The sequence below is a fragment of the Camellia sinensis genome, chromosome 7 (assembly GCF_055761805.1).
Source record: "Camellia sinensis isolate YWXY chromosome 7, ASM5576180v1, whole genome shotgun sequence".
Taxonomy (NCBI): domain Eukaryota; kingdom Viridiplantae; phylum Streptophyta; class Magnoliopsida; order Ericales; family Theaceae; genus Camellia; species Camellia sinensis.
The window spans coordinates 55908570-55929766 of NC_138967.1; the positions used below are offsets into that span (position 1 = coordinate 55908570).

General features: G+C 36.7%; 1 protein-coding gene across 1 annotated transcript; it reads left to right on the top strand.

The window, feature by feature from the left end:
* Positions 1-964: 964 nt before the first annotated feature.
* LOC114305797 (monothiol glutaredoxin-S15, mitochondrial) lies at positions 965-11861 on the top strand. Its single transcript, XM_082877972.1, has 6 exons — positions 965-1196; positions 6546-6680; positions 6831-6930; positions 8149-8215; positions 11476-11554; positions 11626-11861. The coding sequence occupies exons 1-6, from the start codon at positions 1071-1073 to the stop codon at positions 11677-11679; spliced, it is 561 nt and encodes a 186-aa protein (XP_082734098.1). The 5' UTR covers positions 965-1070; the 3' UTR covers positions 11680-11861.
* Positions 11862-21197: the final 9336 nt, after the last annotated feature.

A 21197-nucleotide genomic window follows, 5' to 3' on the forward strand; every position in this document is an offset into this window, starting at 1 on the left:
TAGTAAAATTTTCAATTTTTTGTTTAAAAACCAATATAAACTCATTTTTTGAATTTATGTTTTTTCCTCAAATTTACAAATTGAGACAACCATTTATAAACAAAAAAAATTATCAAATAAGTTTTTATGATAGTTTTTTAAATTTTTGTAAATATAAATTGAAAATTGAAAACGAAATGGTTACCAAACATGCCTCAGTTGGTAAAAATGTCGTAAAATTAACAAATAATTAAATAAGTTATCAACGTAAGAAATGACTTATCAAAAGATTTTTAGGTTATGTATGGTTTGATTTTTAGAATTTTTTTTTAAAAATTAAAAATTAATTTGGTTAAGAAATAAAAAATAAAAAATAATTATCATTTAAGGGGTAAAAAATAATTATTATTTTAATTTTTGGACAGGTTATATACATATATGGTTGTTTCAATTTAATTTGTAAAAAATTATTTCTAACCACTCGAAAAATAAAAATTATATAAAAATGATTTGTATTTACAAAAATTATAAAAATTATATAGTTGATTATTATTTGCTATTATAAATTATTATTATATATATTTAATATTGGTCCCAAATTTATAAAATAAAATTTATATATATTAAAAAGATGTGAGTGTGTGAGTGTGGTGGGTGTGTGTGTGTTAGAGAGAGAGAGAGAGAGTGTGTGTATGTGTGTGTGAGAATGAAAATGAAGAGTGAGTGCAATACTGAAAACGTGTTTTCAAAACACGTTTTTATATTTTAATTAAAAGCGCGGTTTCTAATCACGTTTTCTGGAAAAAAAAAAAAAGAAATTTGTTAAAAGCATGATTCATAATCACGCTTTTACGATTTTACAAATTTTTTATAGAAGGACCACAAAAATGGTAAAAATGTGATTTGTAACCACGTTTTAGCTTATTTTGAGAATTCCATCCGAACTAAACCTAGTTGGGAAAATAACTTGGTATTTTGACATATTTTGGGAAAAGCCCCCCAAAATCGCAACTCCTGCTTCCGAGCCCTTCCCCCAAACGCCATTTGTTGAGAAACAAGAAAAAAATTAAAAAAAAAAACAAACAAACACCATGTGGAGGAGAAGACTCACTGCTCAGCTCCACCGATTCGCCGCCGCCGGCCTCTCCTCTTCGCCGTCTTCGTCGTCGTTCCGGCCATCAGTCACTCTCTTATCTGCTTCCGATTCCGCTACAAAGGTAGGTCTGTATATATGCTGTTGTTTTGTTAATTCTTAGCTCATTTTACGGTTCTTCTTGTCATAATCAATATGCTTCAAATGATTGATTTGATTTGTGAACCTTGTTTGTTTGTTTGTTTACTTGCGATTTGTGTGTGACTGAGTCTGCTCAGTTTTAGGCAAAATTTGAAATGAGTTCGTTACTCTTTATTTTTATCGCCATATAAGATACTTGAAGGTTTGTTGCTATATTCAATGTCTTGTGTGATTGTAGATTAGTTCATCATTGAAGTTATTTTCGGTGAAATAGGCTTATAATTGAGTTCAAATTTGGTAAATGAGATAGCATCTGCTGTATATGTGCAGTGGCGGAGCTAGGTTTTTGGCTCAGAAGGGGTGACGTTGAGTTTAAATCAGCGTGATACCAAAGTTATAATTAGAGATTTTTATTTTTATTTTTTTTATTAATTTAATTTTGTATGATGATCATCATGATTTAAAAACCAATGCCTTCATAAAAAATGAGAAAAAAATTATATGAGGATGCACATACATACACAGAGAGAGGTATGGAAAAAAGAGATGAGAGAGAAAGTGGGCAAACAATATAAGGTACATACACAAAAAGAGAGGTATAGAGAAAGACATGAGAGAGAAGGTGGGGAAAAAATATAAAATTTATAAGAGAAGATTTTAGCATAATTAAACATTTAAAGTGACAAATTGAATGGATTTTGTTAAAAAAAGAAAAAGAAAAAAATGGAGGTATAAAAATTAGGTACATACTTGAAACTTCAAATAAAAAATACATTTATGTCTCTAATAAGAAAATGTGGCTACATGCTCAGGTTGCTAGTTGGGTCAAGATTGCGGCTCATACTTGATAAATGCTTTTGGCACAGTTCAAGCCGTTACACCATTTGTTGAACTCCTTCTCATCCTTGAATTTGACCAGTGTCAGAGTCTCAACCGCAGCTGTTGCGTTATCTAAGCCTTTGGTCCTCACGTGCCTCTACCCCTATTTACGTTCTTTTTTTGGCTTCTAAAATCAAAACATGAGGTGAAAATAGAAAGAAATTGCAAGAAATTAATTTGTACAAGTGTGGATTCACTAGCCTCAACTGGTAACTTGGATGCAAACTAGTCTTTTGTGTGAAGGTTTATTAGGAATTTAATTGCTTTTGGGAGAAATAAAGCAGAAAAAAAAAGAAAAGAAAAGAGAAAAAGTATGGAGACCAAAGTTGTTAATCCTGTACTGGGGAAGGTACTGTTTTTTTCACTGGTTTGGTACATATTGGTACCAGAGTGTTTTCAGATACCGTTTTAGATTTATCGCTGCAAATAAATATATTTATGAAAAATATTGCCAAATACTAAATAATTATAGCATAACATAAACAGGTTCTCATATTGTAAAAGGACTTATAAAACAACTAAAAGCTTAAAACACAAATTCCAAATCAAACCAAACCAAACCAAGCTAAGCCTTAAGTCTTATCAAATGGGGTCAGCTACATGAATCCTTCTTCTCCACTCGACTCTATTAAAGGCCATTTCGTTAGTCAAATTAAGAAGATTCATATCTCTATTTACAACGTTAACCCACGTTAATTTAGGTCTACCCCCGTCTCCTAACACTTCCAACTACCGTCAGTGCATAGCATCTCTTCACTACTGCTTCTGTTGGTCTCCATTGTATATGACCAAACCATCTCAATCTATTCTCTTTTAACTTATCTTCTACCGGTGTTACTTTTACCCATTTTTGAATATACTCATTCCTAATTCTGTCTTTCCTAGTCTTGTCACACATCCACCTTATCATCCTCATCTTAGCAACACTCATCTTATCTACATGTTGTTTCCTTAAAACACAAATTCCATATACCCTAAAATGATTTAAAATACAAACCCATTGTCTAGTACATAAACACAATGAAAAACATAATTAAGCTCTCTTTTAAAAACAAAGGTTAATTATACCATGGATGGATGACAACCAGCCACTGTTAGTGGCATTGTATGAGCACTAACCACCAAGCCACCACGCATTCCTAGAAGAGTAAAAAAAAACTTAACAAAAATGTAGTAGTAAAAGCCAGCCACTGTTAGGGGTTGTTTGGGGTGTCCTAAATAAGTGTACTTTTTTGTCTTTTTGGACTAAAAAATTGAGGAAGAAAATATGAATGTTTGGGTTAACTTTTTGACTTTTTATGGAAAAATGTGTAATAAAAAATTGTAAAAATTGATTTGTAGGGAAAAATTAGGATTGGGAGTTGTGCAGCCGTAATTGTTGACTTTTGGTGAATAGTGTTAACTTTTAAACTTTTTGAATAACTTTTTGACTTTTTTGCAATATGCCAAACTTGGCCTTAATGCCATTTTATCGAACATCTGACATACATAAATATCAGCACAAGCAAAACAAAGATACCGTAGAGAGAGTAAACCGTATGAAAAAGGATAAGAGGTGAAGTAAAGCAAACCCACAATAAGGTGTCAAATTTGTTCTGGCCATAAAAGTCGTAAAAGCCAAGAAGATGCTCAAGATCTGCTACGGAAGAAAAAGAAGTCCCATGTCATAGAGCACCCTCCTCCATTATTAACCTGCCACTGTTGTCACTCATGGCTACCAGTCCAGCCCTCAACAACGTTATTTTTGTTTCAAAATCTCTATTTTTTTTTTCCAGATTGTGTACTGGTGTATCCTGCAAGATAAAGGTTTCCGGCCGATATTATCTGGAATGACCGAAACTGTCCGGTACAAGCCGAGCACATAGCCAATATGGAGTTAGAGTAGCTGTGTCCTGTTTTTCTTCCTGAATGGCACATTTCAGGCGGGTACCCTCTGGTACGGAATGGTGTTAACAACACTGATGGAGACAGAAAAAAGTAGCCCGGAAATGATTAGAGAATGTATTGTATGGTGTAATTCAAATTTAGTATGAGAAGGGCCTCAACTGGGATGAATTTAGCCCACACACTTCACTTGCTGGTCACTTTTTGGGCTTTTTTTTTTTTTTTTCTTTCCTCCATGGCATTGTTGATAAAAAATAGCATCTATGCATGCCTTTTGACCATTACTTTCAAATTCACTTCTTATTTCTAGTTAGAGCCTCTTACAACTTTGAACTTCTTTATACATTGTCTTTCCAAATTCCAATGCAATTTCAAGAAATTCAAAATGACAATTCTTGTGGTCATTCCATAATTATTACTTAATCCTTGCTAGTTGCATTTTTTGTTTCATAGTGAATTACTAGTTTAAGTTGTGAGACATTAAGTTCTTCACATGAAAAGTTATTCGGTGTTTCTTGCCTAGATCTTTATGTCATATGTTCCTTGACCATGATTTCTTATGTTCATACACATAAAAGGTTCACTAGGTTATGGGAAGTTTTCTTAATATTGCTGCTTTGTCAAATAAATGAACATGATCAGATTGTCATGCTTGCTATTGATCTTTCCGTTCATGAAAGCCATCAACCACATTTTCCTCCTTTAAACATGATTATTGAAGTGGGATTCATGCAAGTTTAAATTTGTTTGCATCTGAAACATTGTTTGTTTTTGAGTTTGGGTAATCTAATTCTTTAGAAACATAAAAATATAAATGAAACAGATTTTGCAATAATAGATTGTGCTACTGCTAGATCAACCACATTTACATATTCTAGCCTACTCGCATGTCTGCTTAGAATTCAGAAAATTGCATCTATGGAAATGGATGCAGTCCAAGGAAGTAACTTAAATAAGAAATTAGAATGCTTTATGTTAGTTCCTATAGGAGCAATGCATAGTATGTTTTTTATCTTAATAAAGTCTTGTTTATGTTTATTTATTGTTAAATAAGCTACGAATTAGTTTTTAATATTTTTTCGGTAGATTAAAGGTATTTTGGTAATTTGCAAAAATTATGAACATAGGCTGTAGCCCATGGGTCATGATATGGTCAAGTTATATTATTAGGTTTTCAAATATATGTTTTAGTTGGGTTTAAATAGGTTTTGTTAAAAGTATTGTTGCCTATTTAGTAGTCCAAGTAAATTAGAAGTTTTTTGCAAGCTAAGAAGTACATAAACTTCTTGGGAGGAAGTGTGTCGTGTCTGGCTGACACTCTCCATACACTTCTAAAAGTGTGTTTGACACTTCTACAGCTTGTTTGCTGCTTCTACAGTGTGTCTTAATTAAAAATATAAAATTCATAATATCGGATACCTTACCGAGACTTTTGCGGACATTTCGGCGACACTTCTTGAAACATTTATTAGATGAATACATCATGTGTATTACAATGCTCTATATTTATTTTGCATTCTTTAAAATGTAATTGTTATGTAAATGATATCTTAAGTTATGAAATATATAACTTTTTAATGTAATAAGTGCTATGTTACATATTTTTCATTATCGAATAAATTATTCATATATATGACATGTAATAAATTTAAAAAAGTAAAAAAATCTTAACGTGTCCAAAGTGTGTCATGTCTTGCATTTTTTTAAAATAAAAAATGTCGGCATATCGTGTCGTATGTCCGTGTTTGTGCTACTTAGCTCTAAAGTGTATAGGGAGCCTTGTAATGCTCCTATTCAATGGAGAATGCGCTTTGGAGAAATTTGTGGAAGTTTTTGTAACTCTTTTGGTATTGTGTGATCATGTGATGCAAATTGCAATATGGTATCTAGGTGTGGTGCCTAGAATTTTGTTTTCCTCATTTTTCTTAAATCTTTTTACACTTTTAGCGTCTGATACCCCCTTAACCAGATCTGATTGAACCTTCTTTCTAAATCTTGATTGAACTTTATTTTATCTCCATAAACCCTTCAAACCACAGGCGTTTATCATTCTACAATTATTGCACACAAAAGGGTCAAAATTTAGCATGGTACTGTACACATCACCCAAAACAGGCATCAAAATCCTTTCTTTTCAATTCTTACCCTTACCCTTTAGTCACCCCATACAAACCTTAAAATCTTATCTTACATATTTTTACCAACTTATCAATCACACGATGTTAATTTTTTGCATTAGGACTGTAGCACTCTGCTGCTGCTGCACATTAATTTTGGACTTGCTAAGAGTCTCACTTATGTAGAAGACTGTTCCATGCACTCTTCCTACAGCAAAGAAACTACTTAGTTTTTAAGATGTTCAAAACCATCTGGTTCTAGATTTCTTGGATCCTTAATCATAAACTGCAAACAAAAAATGTTTTACTTGTTAAACTACACTCAGAAAAATTGACCAAAAAAAGGCTTTCTTGAAATTTTAAGCAGCGTGTGGTCATGTTTAGAACAAATCATTCTTAATGATTGATCATAGAAATGATATTGCTAATATTTTTGCTTTAATTGTTGGTAGGCAGCTGGATCCTTTAACCACCATGGGATGCGATACTCAACTACAGTGCCAAATGATCCTGACACACATGAGGACTTCATGCCCACTAATAAGCTTCAGAATTCTGACCTTTCTTTGAAGGACATTGTTGAGCAGGTTGACAATAGTCATCTGTACCTTTCACATTAGATATTGAGTCTTAAGCCTCTCTCTCTCTCTCTCTCTCTCTCTCTCTAATTATCCAGATTAAAGTTTTAGTCTTGTTTTTTAGTCTTTTTTATTGATAGCTTTTGGCTTCGATGGCAGGATGTCAATGGCAACCCTGTGATGATTTACATGAAAGGAGTGCCTGATCTTCCTCGGTGTGGATTCAGCTCGTTAGCAGTGAGAGTGTTGAAAGAATATAGTACGTGTTCTGTTCCTTCGTTTTACAACAATATTCATACATTCCCTGGTTCAGTTGAGGGTTGAGCAACCATATATTTATGTGAGCTTGAATAATTTATGCTTTTTTATGTGGTCTATATGTGACTATTTGGTATGGTAGCTGGCCTCTTCTAAAGTTTTGAAGTATCTGTGTTAGACACTGAACACTTGAGTAAGGGTATACCGTATATGATATGTGACCAGCATGCTTATTTAGAGATGCACCCATCAAGTATGGATAAGTAGTCAGGTTTACTATGCACAATACTCCCATTATATGCATATAATGTTGTATGTTAGTTTGTAAACTTCATTTTATCATAACAAATAAAAGAAATATTTTATAAATATGACCTCTAGCCTTGTCCTGGTATCCTTGGATATGAATATTAGATAAACTTGACACTTGAACATACCTTCTAAGAAGTACAGAAACGGGCGTGTGGCACGAGACAAACACAACATCAACACACACACAGAATTTTTCAAAAAAATAAAGGACACATCACGTGGGGGACACATGCAAAATGTATAGTTTTATATATTTATTGTATGGCATATATAAGAATAAACCATTAGTATATGTCATATATGTGAATAATCAATTCAGCGATAATAGTTTTTAAAGTCTAAAAAAGATGAGAATAGGTATGAATTTACTTTGTTTATTATTATTATTATTATTGTTGGATTCCATGCTATTTTATTCAAACTTGTAATGTGTTTTATGTGTGTTTAAACAATAGACGTGTGTTTTACAAGTGTCTGAATCGTGTCCAAATCGTGTCCAAGTTTTGAAAAAATTTAAAAATGGTTGGACATGTTTGGATGTGTCTGACTAGTGTCATTGTTGTGTCGGTGTACACTACCTCTTTAGAAGTGTCTGGGCTTCTTGATATATTTGGGTGTTTAGTCAACTATGTCAAAATGACAAATTAAAGAGCATTTTTGTTTTTGGTTTTTTTAAAAAAAAGAATAGTTATGAGAGATGACCATGTAGTTGGCTTAAGTTGTCTTAGGAAAGTACAAGAAGATGAGACAATCGAAGCTCTAAAAGAGGAGCTGACTGGAGCTCATTTTGTAGCTGGAATTTTATTTAGTGTCGTACTTCTTGAACTTTGAGCTGGGCCTTGTACCTTGCCGACCTGACTACTTTAAGTTGTTTGTGGCATTCTTACTGTTGATATGCTTTTTTCAGATGTTCCTTTGAGTGCCAGAAACATATTGGAAGACCCTGAGCTTAAGAATGCTGTCAAATCATTCAGGTAACGTAGTACTTGATATCATTCTCTAGAACATCCATTTAGCATTGTTATACATCTAGAGAGCAGCAAGAGCCTGCTTCTCAGATATAAAGCACCCTCCTATTGGCAATTCTTAATAATATAGGATGAACTCAAATTACTGTAATAATTGACATTATTGTTTATTGGGAGATATGAGTTTGAATCAGGGGCAATGGTTGTAAAATTGTATGAGTTTTTCAAGGTGTATGACTGTGTGGTCTGTTTTTACATTTTGTTTTCTTGATGTTTCAAGAACTGAGCTAGTGCATAGATTACATCTTTTCAATTGCCCCCTTGCAATAAAAGTAGCTAATGTTTGTGAATAATTTTTTAATGTGAGACTTAATGTTTCTTGTTGTTTCCTTATCTTTTGGGAAAATTACATGGCCTCTCCTGATGGATCTGACAATTACAAGGACCTCTCCTGCTTAGGGGATCAATGTTAAAAAAAAAAAAAAAAGTAGGCAGAGAACTTGTTTTAAGAACATGATATCATAAAAATAGAGTATATTTATTCTAAAATTAACATGGAGTGGAAATTAAAATGAATTTCCTAATGATGTATTTGAATAGCAGTTTTTTCAAGTGAGGTTACAATTTATCTAATTGAATGCTCCATCCAACAGTGGCTAAAAGATACATGGCCATGCCAGAATATTTTCAAAAGTTGGTGAACACTTGTTCAGGCAGTTTTTCATTTATCAAATTTATTTCCATTTCAGCAGTTTACTTTTATAGTAATTTTCCTTGTCGCCTTGTTGATGAAGGTATATGTTTATCTTTTGGGAAAATTACACGGACCTTCCCTAACAATTGTCCAAATTACAACTGCCTTGGAAGTACGGACACCGGCCATGGGACAAGATAATTTCAAAAAATTCAGGACATGGATACAGTGGGGGATATGTAAAAAAAAAGTTTATTTGCTATGTATGTAAATATTACATTCATAAACAACTAAAATTAATAAAAACCAACAGTAATTTAACATAAAAAAACTAAATTTTAATTAACCAGAGACTAAGGCTTTGTTTGGCATGTGCTAAACAATTATTTTATTTGGGTTATGTCACCTCATATTTAGGTCAGATCACCTCTCTACTACATCACTTCAACCCCAACCCATATTTCATGTTTTTTTTGTAAAAAATCAAAAAGTATACTAATCTAACACTTCCCAAATAACCCCTAAATCTGTGTTACATTAGGCTCCAAGGATTGTTAGAAGGTTGTTTCTCCACTTCATAAATGTGTTTTAGATGTGTGTTACATTGCTGATGATTTCATATGATTTATATATTTTTTAAAAAACCAATCCTTTTGTTTCCAAATATTATAATATGACCCTAGAAATTAGTTTTGAAAAATTAAAATAAGACTTGTCGTGTCCCGAATTGCGTCCCACCATGTCTACGTGTCTCTCACTGCATTCACACACATCCCTGTTGTGTACCCTAAAAAAAATGGACACGACTATAACACCTATTTTGAAGTGTCATTGTTTCATAGATAGCTGATCCCATTAGCATAGGACAATGACACCGACTCCCCTAACATTTGAGTAGGCATATCATTGAGTACCTCGCCGTTAGGTGTCAAGAAAGAGAGATGGATGGAATATTATGGTGTCGATAATTTTTTAAATTTGCTATTTTTACCCTTCAAGAAATGGGTCAATTCTTTAACCTTTACCACTTTACCTTTAGTCACTCTTACTCTTCTTCCCCATCCATTCCCCTTCTCTTTGCGTTCCCCCTTCCCCTACTTCACCACCACTCACCATGCCACGGCCGCCTCCCACCCCACCCCACCCCACTGCCCCTAATGATCCCTCCCCTTACGCCATTGCCTCAGCTCCCCAAATACCATGCCTTTCCTTCCCTCAATTCCATCGTGCTACCACCAACCTCTCACCTCAACCTGCTTACCACCCAACCTTCTCGCCCAGACACGAACGAGAGATATATAGCTTGGCTCTAGGCTCATACCAATGATGATCACCAGTGGCCTCCACGTCAAACCCCATTGCCTTCCATAGCCCTCCAACGTTGCCTCCAGTGCAATCCTAGCTGTGACCCCAACCCCAGCGCCGTGATCCAACACCTTCCAACTCCAAAACCCCCATTTCCTATCAATTGAGCATGATTGATTTATGTTTTTTCCCCTTGATTGCTTGACTTATGGATTTTTTTTTTTTTTGTGGATTAATTTAGGGCGGACGGAGAGGGTGTTTGATGAATCAAGGGTAGAGAGGGCTTTTTTTTTTTTGGCTTGATTATGTTGTGTATTGTTTTGATTTTGTTGTGTATTGTATTGATTATTGGTTTTGTTGTTCTTTGTGTGTGGTGGCAGTGGTCGGTGTTGGATTGTTATATGGGGGAATTGGAGGATGAGGTAGGGTGGAGGAGAGGGTAGAGGAGTGTGTTGGAGGAAGGTGAGAAAGATAGAAAGTGGTAGGCTGTAAAAATGGCCTGCTGGCTTGAAGCCTGACCAGGCATGCCCATATCTCCCCGGACTAGGGCATGGGCCATGGGTTTTTTGGCCCGGCCTAGCCCAAGGCCCATTGGCCCAATCTGAGGCCCAGCAAGCTCGACGCCTAACTTAATTTTTAAGCTATTTTTGTTTTTTTTTTTAAAAAAAATAAAATAAAATAAAAAAAGCCAAGCCTGCCCCAGGCTCGATTACCCACTAGGCCCAGATTTTGCACAAGTGGCTTGGCCCGATTTTTGGCGGGAGCTTGACAGGCTTGATGGCGGGCCGACTCGGGCCGGGCCAAAATTACACCCCTAGAGAGAGGGCATTTTTATCACTTCACATTTTCTATTAACGGAGTTAACTTTTGAGGCGCATTAGGGGATGCCATTCTCATTTCTCCATACTATTGGGCCTGTTGTTATTTGGGCAGTAATTTGCCCTTCTTTTTTTAATGGTACTTCATTTGTTGTTTTATATATATGGCCAAATCTTGATTGAATTTTTCGGGATGTGTTTGCATCATATATATATCCACAAGGTTGCCTGTGTGTCCGTTGCACATGTTGTTGGGATCATTTGTGAGAATAAGCTATTAAGCTCAGTTGTCATGACTCCTGATTAATTGATGCAAATTACTGAGAAACAATATTTGCAAACGGAGTTGCTGTTGGTCTTTACTTAGCAACCATATTGGTCCAAAATGTTGATAAAAAAAATGTCTAGTTTCTAATTGTTTCAATTTGTCCCATGGTCTTTCATTGCAGCAACTGGCCCACGTTTCCACAGATATTCATCAAGGGGGAGTTTGTTGGAGGATCATACATCATTCTCAACATGCACCAGGTATTCTCATACCAAAATTGTTATTCTTTGGCCTGGTATACATTGCTTTAATGGTTTGGTCTGTCATGTAGACTGGCGAGTTGAAGGAAATGCTTAAAGATATTGCAGCCAACCAGGAGAATTAAGAGTAAGTTTATCATTACTGAACATGTAGAGTCACCAAGGAATATAGTTATCTTTGATGATGAAGAATTATGGGATATAAGCACGTTCAGCTTTGAATGTTTGTTGACTTGATCCAATAATGTTTAGTTAAAGTACGTACGGATCCCATTCCTTTTATGTTTATTGTTCTTGGCTACCAAAATTTTGAATGTGAGTCTGTGTAGAAAACTTTGTGAATAATTGGACCATGATGTATTATTGATTGTTGTATGTTATATATATTACAATGATTCATGATTCCTATATATAGAAGAGGGTGAGTGTGTAGTAGGTAAGGAGTAGGTGAAGTGGAGGTGGTAGTGGTGTAGTGGGTTAGGTTTAGTGGAGTAGGTTTAAGTGGGTGAAGTAGGTGATAGGTTTTAACAGCCCCCCGCAAACTCAAGGGGGATAGGAACTAGCCAATTTGAGTTTGGAGAGAGTAACAAAACAAGAAAATAGACGAATACATAAAAGAAAAGAGGATAGGAGACACTGTATGGTCGTGTCAGACCGATGGTGAAGACACTGTATGGTGGTGTCATAACGTTGTAGAGGACACTGGATGGTTGTGTCAGACCGATGTAGAAGACAGTTTATGGGGTCATGTCGGACCGTTGTAGCAGACAATGTTGTGATAGTTGTTGTGACAGTTTACGGAGTCTTGCTGGACCCTTGTAGAAACTAACCGAAATCAATGTCGGGACAGTTTACAGAGTCTTGTCGGACCCATGAAGGAGCTAACCGGAATCAATGTCGGGACAGTTTATAGAGTCTTGTCGGACCCATAAAGGAGCTAACCGGAATCAATGTCGGGACAGTTTACAGAGTCTTGTCGGACTCTTAAAAAATACACTGTATGATGGTGTATATAGGCTGCCCAAATATATATATATATGGATATATATAGTGAGCCCTCAAAAGTCGCGCCCTCAAAAGGCGCGCCCACTTCATCAAAAGGCGTGCCCGACAGAAAGCGTCGAGCCATCAAAAGTTGAGCCGGAGACGCGGCGAGGCACGTGAGCGACAGAGTGGCGTGTCGGCCGCGTCGTCAGTGTCGATATAAACCAATGCGGAGGCTGTGGAAACCAAACCAGGCTGAAACCTCTGAACATTGTCAGACTGAAACACTCTGAAAATACTCTGGATCCAACCCTTCTCTGAAAAACTCTGCGTTTTCGGAGAGAGAAACTTTGTAACACTCTGTAACCAATCCTTCTCTGAAAGTACCAGTCGGAAATCGCTGCGTCGCTGAAACACTCAGCAACCCAAAAACATGGCCTCGTCTTCCCGTTCAGCTACCCAGAATATGGCCTCTTCGTCCCGTGGTCTGCTCACTCTTTTTCCCGACCTCAACGAGTCAACAAGAGAGATAACTGGTGCGGTGGCCAGTGAACCTCAACCAAGCGCCTCTGGTTTTGCTCCGTTGAACTTTCCGATGCGGTCGGTGGAGCAAAAAATGGCGGTGCAAACGGATATTGAGGCCAATCAGTATACTTTGAAGTCATGTGTGGAGACCATGACGGCGGTCACAAACCTGTCGCACCGGCTGCAGAGTAGGACAAATGAGGTGCTGCAGTTAAACGCCCAACTGGCTCTGCTCCAACGCATGTATAAGGATGCGCGAGCAGAGATAAGTGTGCTAAAGGCAGAAAACAAGGAGCTGAAGCGGAAAGCCACCGTGATGTTTCGATTTGGAGGTCCGCCATATGCTGCAGTGGAGGAGTAGGGAGTAGTGATCATGCCCAGTGGCGTGGGAAACACGGAGGCAGCACCGTCAAGGACCGCCCAGGACGGAGGCAAAAAGAAGAGACCGGCGGCAGAGTAGAGAAGAAAAATCCCGCCTGTGGATGTGGTTGTTTTGGTGTTGTTTGTGGGTTTGTTTGTTGTTGTTGTTGTTTTTTTTTTTTTTTTTTTTTTTTTTGGTGTAAAATTGTGATCGGGGTTGATCCCCGGATATGAATAAAACAAATGTGTTGTGCAAACCCGGATGGTAGGAAGAACATGCAGAAAAAAGGGGTGAGAATGTTTTTTTTTTTTTTTTTTCATCTACTGGTACTGGGTCGGTTGGACTAGGGAGAGTTCAGATGATGATGAGGCATCTTGCAGCTGTAGGAGAAACCTATGCGCAGACTGCCCTTGAAGATGCTACTTGGAGCCTTTGGCCTATGAATCCATCTCAGGCTGGTACATCCACTTCACCAATTCCTCCTCCTGGTTCTGCAAGATACCCTGGAGGTGCTGGTGGTTTACATTTGAGGACTGCTTCACAGTCTGCAAATGATGACATAGCAAGCATACTTTCCATGGCTGAAACAGTACAGGAGGTCCTTCCCCACATCCCAGATGAACTAATTTTCCAGGATTTGCAGCGAAGCCGGACTTGGCGAAGAGGACGGAGGTGAGCTGAATGAGCCAGCTCGACTCGCCGGTGAAGCCGTGGACGACGGCGACTAGTCCGATGATCTTCGTCGGCGGGAGTGGGGTGTAAAAGGTGAAGGAAGAGAGAAAAGTATGTTTTCAAAAATCCATTATTGTATTTCTGGATCTGCAGGATGAAAGGAGTGCCAGAGATGAGTGCCAACTCCAACAGCTACTTTTCCATAGGTTAGATTGCTTTCTACAACCCAACAATGATGCAGATGAATTCATTTGCAAACAAGTCCGTGCATTGAGGGAAAAGTGGCAGCAGATTGAGATGCTTGAAGAGAAGCAGTCCAAGGGGCATGCTCTTGATGACCAGCAGATTGCAAAGCTCCATACTAGGTCAGCTTTGGAGAATTCTCTTGCTGAGCTTGGTGTTCCGATTGAGACAATGCAGGCAAAAGTATCTTCTGTATTGTTGGATGGAAAAAGGAAGTAAAAAGGGAGAGGTATTAAAAAAACAGAGAGAGAAAGAGTGTGTTTGGTGTAGGTGACCAAGATGGATGATGGTGATGATGCTCTGATCTTGAAGGTGAATGTTGAATTGGGTTTAGTGGCAGCGGAGGCAAGGTATGTGTAGAGGTCCGGCGGGCGGCCAAGGCGAGGTTGCCGCCCGCCCGCCGGAAGGCGAAGAACACCAAGATCTTTAACCTATAGCTCTGATACCATGTAAGAAAAACTGATGTATTATTGATTGTTGTATGTTATATATATTACAATGATTCATGATTCCTATATATAGAAGAGGGTGAGTGTGTAGTAGGTAAGGAGTAGGTGAAGTGGAGGTGGTAGTGGTGTAGTGGGTTAGGTTTAGTGGAGTAGGTGAGGTGGTAGTGGTGTAGTGGGTTAGGTTTAGTGGAGTAGGTTTAAGTGGGTGAAGTAGGTGATAGGTTTTAACAGCCCTCTCTCTAAGCTTTTAGATGAGTTGATGGCCAATAATTCAACATGGTATCGGAGTTCATATTGCAATCTTCTGGTGAGACAATAGCAAGAATCATATCAACTTGTCTATTCAAGCATATAAAGACATCATGCACGTATTTTGAGGGTCCTCAGTTCTTGTTCTTGTTATTTTACTTCCCTTCCCTCCAAATTATTTCCTTTTTTTGTCTCTGTTTTTGTGCTTTACTCTTGCAAGCTGGTAGGTGCCTCCTGAATACATTTTGCTGTAAGCTTGTATGGTATGGGTATTGGTAAGACAGTCCTCTTTCTGCAGGTGTTATGGCAACTAGCCTGGTTGCTCAAGTCGTGGTGGTTCCTTCAATTTTTGGTCTAGAAACTTGATTTTAAGTAGATTTTGATTTACTAGATGAAGGGTTTGTCTAGTCAGATTGTGACCTAGGTTCATAAATGAGGGTCAAGTTTGACAATGTTAGGGCACAAAATTGATGTATGTGTCCTGAGCAGATAAAATATTGTGGTTTACTCTTGCTCTTGCGTTACATGTTCAACCTGATTCGTAGTTTGAATTTGAGGAACATGATTCATCTAGGTGGTGAACCTAATTTTGTGATGAGTGAGGGTTTTGGAATTGGACTTTTGTTTGTTAATTTAAATTTTTTTTTTTTTTTAACAACCTGGATTTGGAATACGTCTGTGGTTGGCATGATTCTCTTAAAAATTTGTCATAGTCTATGGACAACAATCGTGAGGGAAACAAGTGTGCGGGCATATTATCAATAGAAGGTTTTAACCAAAATGGTCTTTCACTGTTTTTTCTACTATTCCTGGTTTTATCTCATTCCAATTATTTGAAGATGTTAGGGGTGTTGAGTACCGCCAACATGTAACTTCTTAGTTTTTAATAATGCAATCTTTTTTATTTGTCAAAAAAATAAAATAAAAAAGCTATGGTTAGGTGGCGGCCTACTTGGGCTTTGGTTTTAGTGACAAAATTAGCATTCAGACTGTATGTTTTCAAACGTGCCAAACTCCTCACTTTCAAGATGGTGCACGTTTGCTGCATAGCCATATTGCAGGCTTGCAGCAAAACTATTCATTGTTACCCGCGAAGAAGTAAGGCTTCATATGCTCCTAGCCCCCCAAAAAGTGAAGGACGACTGCCTTAAAAAAATATAAAATAGGAAAGAGTTGCTTTCTTCCTAAAAAATATGATTTTTTTTTTTTTTTTGGTGCTGCATCGTGCAAGAATGATTGTACACTTCTGAACACATCCTGGTCTGAACCAGGGATGGTGCCAAAGAAAAACAAATATTCAGCTTCCCTTTTAAAAAGTGTCAACGTATGGGGTTCTGGGGAAGATGGTGAAGTTTTTGTTTTGGGCCCCCTTCTTAGTTAAATGGACTGATAGTTGAAGGGATGGGATCATGATTTTGACGTCTAGGTTTGTAAGTGAAGGAAGGAACGACTGTAAGTTAAGATTTCAATGGAGTTGAACCTGCAACCAAACTAGAGAAGGAACTGAAGAAAGCTAGTAGTTCAGTTTCAATACTCAAGTTCCAGCACTCGTAGAAAGAGGTAGGTTTGTCAGTTTAGCCCCATTTTTTAAAGCTTAGGGAGGGTAGCTTTGCTTAGAGAAGAAATCTACTTTGTTATTCGGAAAAGAGCTTTTCGGAAAAGACAGATGTCAATTTCTTGGGAAGTTATACTTCTAGGGCAATTGGGTTAGTGAATATTCCCTTTCTTGCTTTGGTGCTTTAGCTCTTGGTAAAAAAGAATCCATCCGTCAATACTCCTGTTGTAGGTACTAAGCTGTAAAGTTGGTTCTTTTTGTATTGGTGGTACAAGAGAGCTGTGGTTGCATATTTAGTTCAAAGAACCTTTCAAAGAGGGGCTCACCCTTTCATGAATTTAGTCTAGAGCATCTCGCTTTCTGGTACTTGTGAGGACTTTCAAGTAGGCGATGGCAAGTCATCTCTATCTTTAACTCGTTTATCAAAAGTAAGCCCCTATCACGCACATGCAAGTCAGACTATGTTTTGGATCAATTTGGTTCATCCAGCTATGGCCTAATCTAATCAAATGAAAACTAAGGGTTTGTTTCTGGTTCAGAATTGATGCTGGTTCACCTCTCTAATTAAGTGTGCCAGTGTCTTGTTTCCTGCTTGTTGAGTAAAGAAACGTGATCCTCTGCCCAATAGAGCCTGGCCCAAGAGACTGAATTCTCTAGTGTGGACCAAAACGGTCTCTGGAAGCCAGTCCCCAAATTGTGGAAGTTCTCTAACTTGAAGAGTAGCAACCTAGACTTCCGGGAGAAAAGGTATATTTTATTTTTATCAATACAATTATCTAACTAAGAAAGCAGTCTACTAATGTGCTCTAGCTTTGCTAATGAGATAGGGTAGTTGACTTGTTTGTTAGAGAGAAGAGGATGCTTGTGTATGGATGAAAAGAGCTTAGGATGAAGAGGTGGGACTAGACAAACAAGCCAGCCATTTGCCTTCTGTAAACTGGAATACAGAAGTGGGAGTTAGTCTAGTCTGCTCGCTCTGCCGTCATCCAACAAGCTCTTTAACACTAGCTAGCACTTAAGCCCTCTTTAGCCTATCTGTCCTCTTTTTTTAACCTCTCAACAGTGAACTAGTCACTTAACTTTCTAGCAAAGCAAGTAGGCGCATCTCTTCCCTCTTCGAGCCAATTATTCATCTCCTCTCTTGGCGGTAGAGGCAATTTTTATTTCCTCTAAGGAGCGAGTAAACTTTGTTCACCACTTATTACGTTCTTTCCTTAGATTCCTTGAAAGCAAGGGTGTGGAACAGCGGTAGCTAACAAGTAAACGAGTAAATATTGCATAAATGAACGGAATGCTGTTGACATGTTTTAGTTTTCGGATGATGATGTCAGGCCGAGTCATCTCCATGAGTTGGGAGTTGGTTGGTAGGGGTGCTTGTCCTTAACTTTGAAACGGAAGTGAAGGGAGCAAAAACACCTCTAATGTTTAGTTTAGGTAGTGCTCTACCTGCTCTATCAGGGAAGTACCCTGACTGATCGGTATCTCTTCTTTTTAACTTGCCTTGTTATTGTAGGAGGATTCATTAGCATTAGTTGTGGCATGAGTGATTACTGATACACCTTCTCGCATCTTTGATCATGGACCTCTTCTCTTCTCTTTTGTTGATTGTTCTATTCTCCTTGCTCTGAGACATTCACCAGCAAGCTCTTTATTACTTAGTACTCTCCTCAAAATAAGAAGGCCTTCCCCGTTTTTTCTCTTTTGTCTCACCTCGCGGCGTACGCTTAGGAAGAAGAAAAACAATGTCTAAGAAAAGTTTTGTTATCCAATTCCATGGCTCAGGCCCTCACAAGTAGAAGTTTGAGAATGGGGCATGGCAAGATAAGACATTTCCTTTTATTTGACGACGTCGTGCTGGTAAAGAAAAGGAATGACGAGACTGCTAACAATCTCAAGAAGGCAGTCCATTGCTAACAGAAATGACTACTAAGGAAGAGGGCCCCCCTCTGGAGAATGTGTTCTTGAGTTAGAAGAAGTAGATGCAGACAACCAGACACCTCTTCGGTTGATAACTAGGAGAAATAAAAGACACCCAACATAAAGGCATAGATTTGATTCTAGGTTGGACAAAAAAAATGGGCGAGGATATCTATTAAAATAAAGAAATTTGTGGTAGATTGATTGATTTCTTGTCTTGCTCTCGCCACCCTTTGTCGGCCAATGTTGCCATTTTATATGACAAAGCAATATGGTACATGGAATGGCCGTATCTCACTTTATCTTATAGGGTACTCTTCTTTTTTTTTTTTTTTTTTTTTTTTTTTTTATTTTTTTATTCAAACTTATATTGTGAAAGGTTAAAGGAGAAAAACTGAACTGTGAATATTGATATTTTTTAATGTGTTTTTTGGGATTTTAAACGAAGTTCTTATATAATGTACTCATATAACATTAAGGCCCTATGTGGGAGCAACTTTTTTGACTAAAATAGCCAATATAGAAACAAAAAGTTAAAATAGTTAATAAGATAAAATATTACATCTTACACATTAATCAATCACTTTTTCTCCCGCAATCATTTATTAAACTACCAAAAAAAAAAAAAAATCAACAAATCATTTCAAACTCAAATTATTATTATTTTTTTTCTCAAAAAATAACTAAAAAGTCAACTAAAATAGTCAAGTTTCCAAACGAGGCCTAAGTTTCACCTCAACTTTTTAGCGTGTGAAGTCCCAAGTGTAATCAAATGACCAAAATAATCATTGGTATATCATGCTAACGCAAATCAAACGTGTATTACCTTGTTTTGGTCCCTTCATTCCAAGTTGACAAAAGGCAGTCCCTCACCTATTGAAATTCTTAGGGCTTGTTTGGTGCAGTTTATTGTAAGTTAAAAGTTGATAATTAGAAAGTAGGAAGTCAAAAGCACCATTCTCCCAACTTTCAGATAATCAACTTTTTTTAACTTATTCAAGTTATTTTTACATTATAAGTTGTAAACAGAAGATGCATCAAAAGAAATAAGCAACTTAGATAACCTACACAAAACAACCCTTAGTCACTAACAACCTTGCTATTTGTGTATGGTAATTGGAATCTTGCAAGGTTTGCGAGATTTGTGCTTTGATGAACTAGCACATTGAATAACTTTCCCATCTTGTCCTAGAAGGAATTGAGGTAGTTGCTGATGCTTATCTTCTGTTGCACAACTAGCACATTATGTTGTCAATGTCATGATGTGCATATCGCGAGAGCTGTGGTTTTGAGGTAAACTAGCATATTGAATACCTTTGCCATCATGTCCTAAACAAATTGAGGTAGTCAATGCATATCATATATTGCCATCCAGTTGTTTTTGCCACTAACGCAAGAGTCTACATAAGCAACACCAAGAAAAGCCCATACGCGTGCCACCACAGGTTGTTGATAAGCTGAACAAGCTTGAATCTGACAGTCGCTACTCATAGGATGAAGTTAGCAAAGCATTGGATGACATACTGGAGACTTATCAAGTGGTGTTTGACCCATTTTTTTCTTGTCAACTGCAAAAAATTGTGAATTGGAGGAAGTTTAGTAGTATTGAGAAATTTCTCATGTTTTGCAATTGAAAAGTTTCACGGTTTTAATTTGAATTGAGAAATTTCATAGTTTTGAGTAATTTCTCAGTTTTTTAATTTTATTTTTACATAATTTCTTATTCAATATGAATCTTATTTGTTTGATCTCGATAAATAAATTTCATAAATATCAAATTTATAGAGATTGGATGCATAGAATGAAAGATGATGTTTTAAAGATTGAAAAAAAAAAAAAAAATTTTACCTAACGGCTGAACACACCATTGACACCCTTGCGCATCTTAAATATAAGGGTGAGGCTATCTGACAGTAGATGATAATTTTAAAAGACTTAATTTCCCAAACAGTTTTTAATGTGGGTTAACAAACTTATGTTAGGACCTATCCTTTGATAAGTTCTTATGGTTAATGTTACACTAATTATTCATATGTTTTTGGCCCTCTAAAATGATGTAAATGAATGCTAAATTTAAATTCTTCCTTTTCACTGATTTAATCTACCAAGCAACCTGAGAACACAACTAAATTGTTAAGTAACCTGACAATCAACACAAAAATCCCTATTAGATATGAATCCTAATATGAGATAGATCAAATGGTGAAAGAAGATTTATGTAGTTGATCTTACTTGATTGGAACATAAAACTTAATTTGATTTAGATTTAGTTTGATTTTGTATGAAGGTCTCACAACTTTCAAAATACTTATTATTCATCAAATGTTTCCTAAAGTTGAGTTACATGGTATGAAGCTTCTGTCCATTTACTTGATATGAAAAATGAGATCAACTAGTGTCAAAATGTCAACTTGATCAAAAAGTGGGATGCAACATGGGTAGTGCCAGCATGAGCTTTTTGGTTCCTAAGCAAACTTTTACGATGGATTCTTCATACATATTCATAAAAAAAAAAAAAAAAAAATGAAAAAATTGTGAGTAAATAACAAGTACTCACATCCACATAAAATTTACTTGTATATATAATTACTTAAATTATATGCTAAAATTTGCTTCCGCACATTAGATCTGAAGAAATCATTATAAGAACTCAAAAACATAAAATCTGGCCTTGTTTTGTAGTTTAGC

Coding starts and splice junctions, on each gene's coding strand:
- LOC114305797 (XM_082877972.1), top strand. CDS start 1,071: ATGTGGAGGAGAAGACTCACTGCTCAGCTCCACCGATTCGCCGCCGCC. Junction 6,681..6,830: donor TGAAGGACATTGTTGAGCAG/GTTGACAATAGT, acceptor CTTCGATGGCAG/GATGTCAATGGCAACCCTGT. Junction 11,555..11,625: donor TCATTCTCAACATGCACCAG/GTATTCTCATAC, acceptor TCTGTCATGTAG/ACTGGCGAGTTGAAGGAAAT.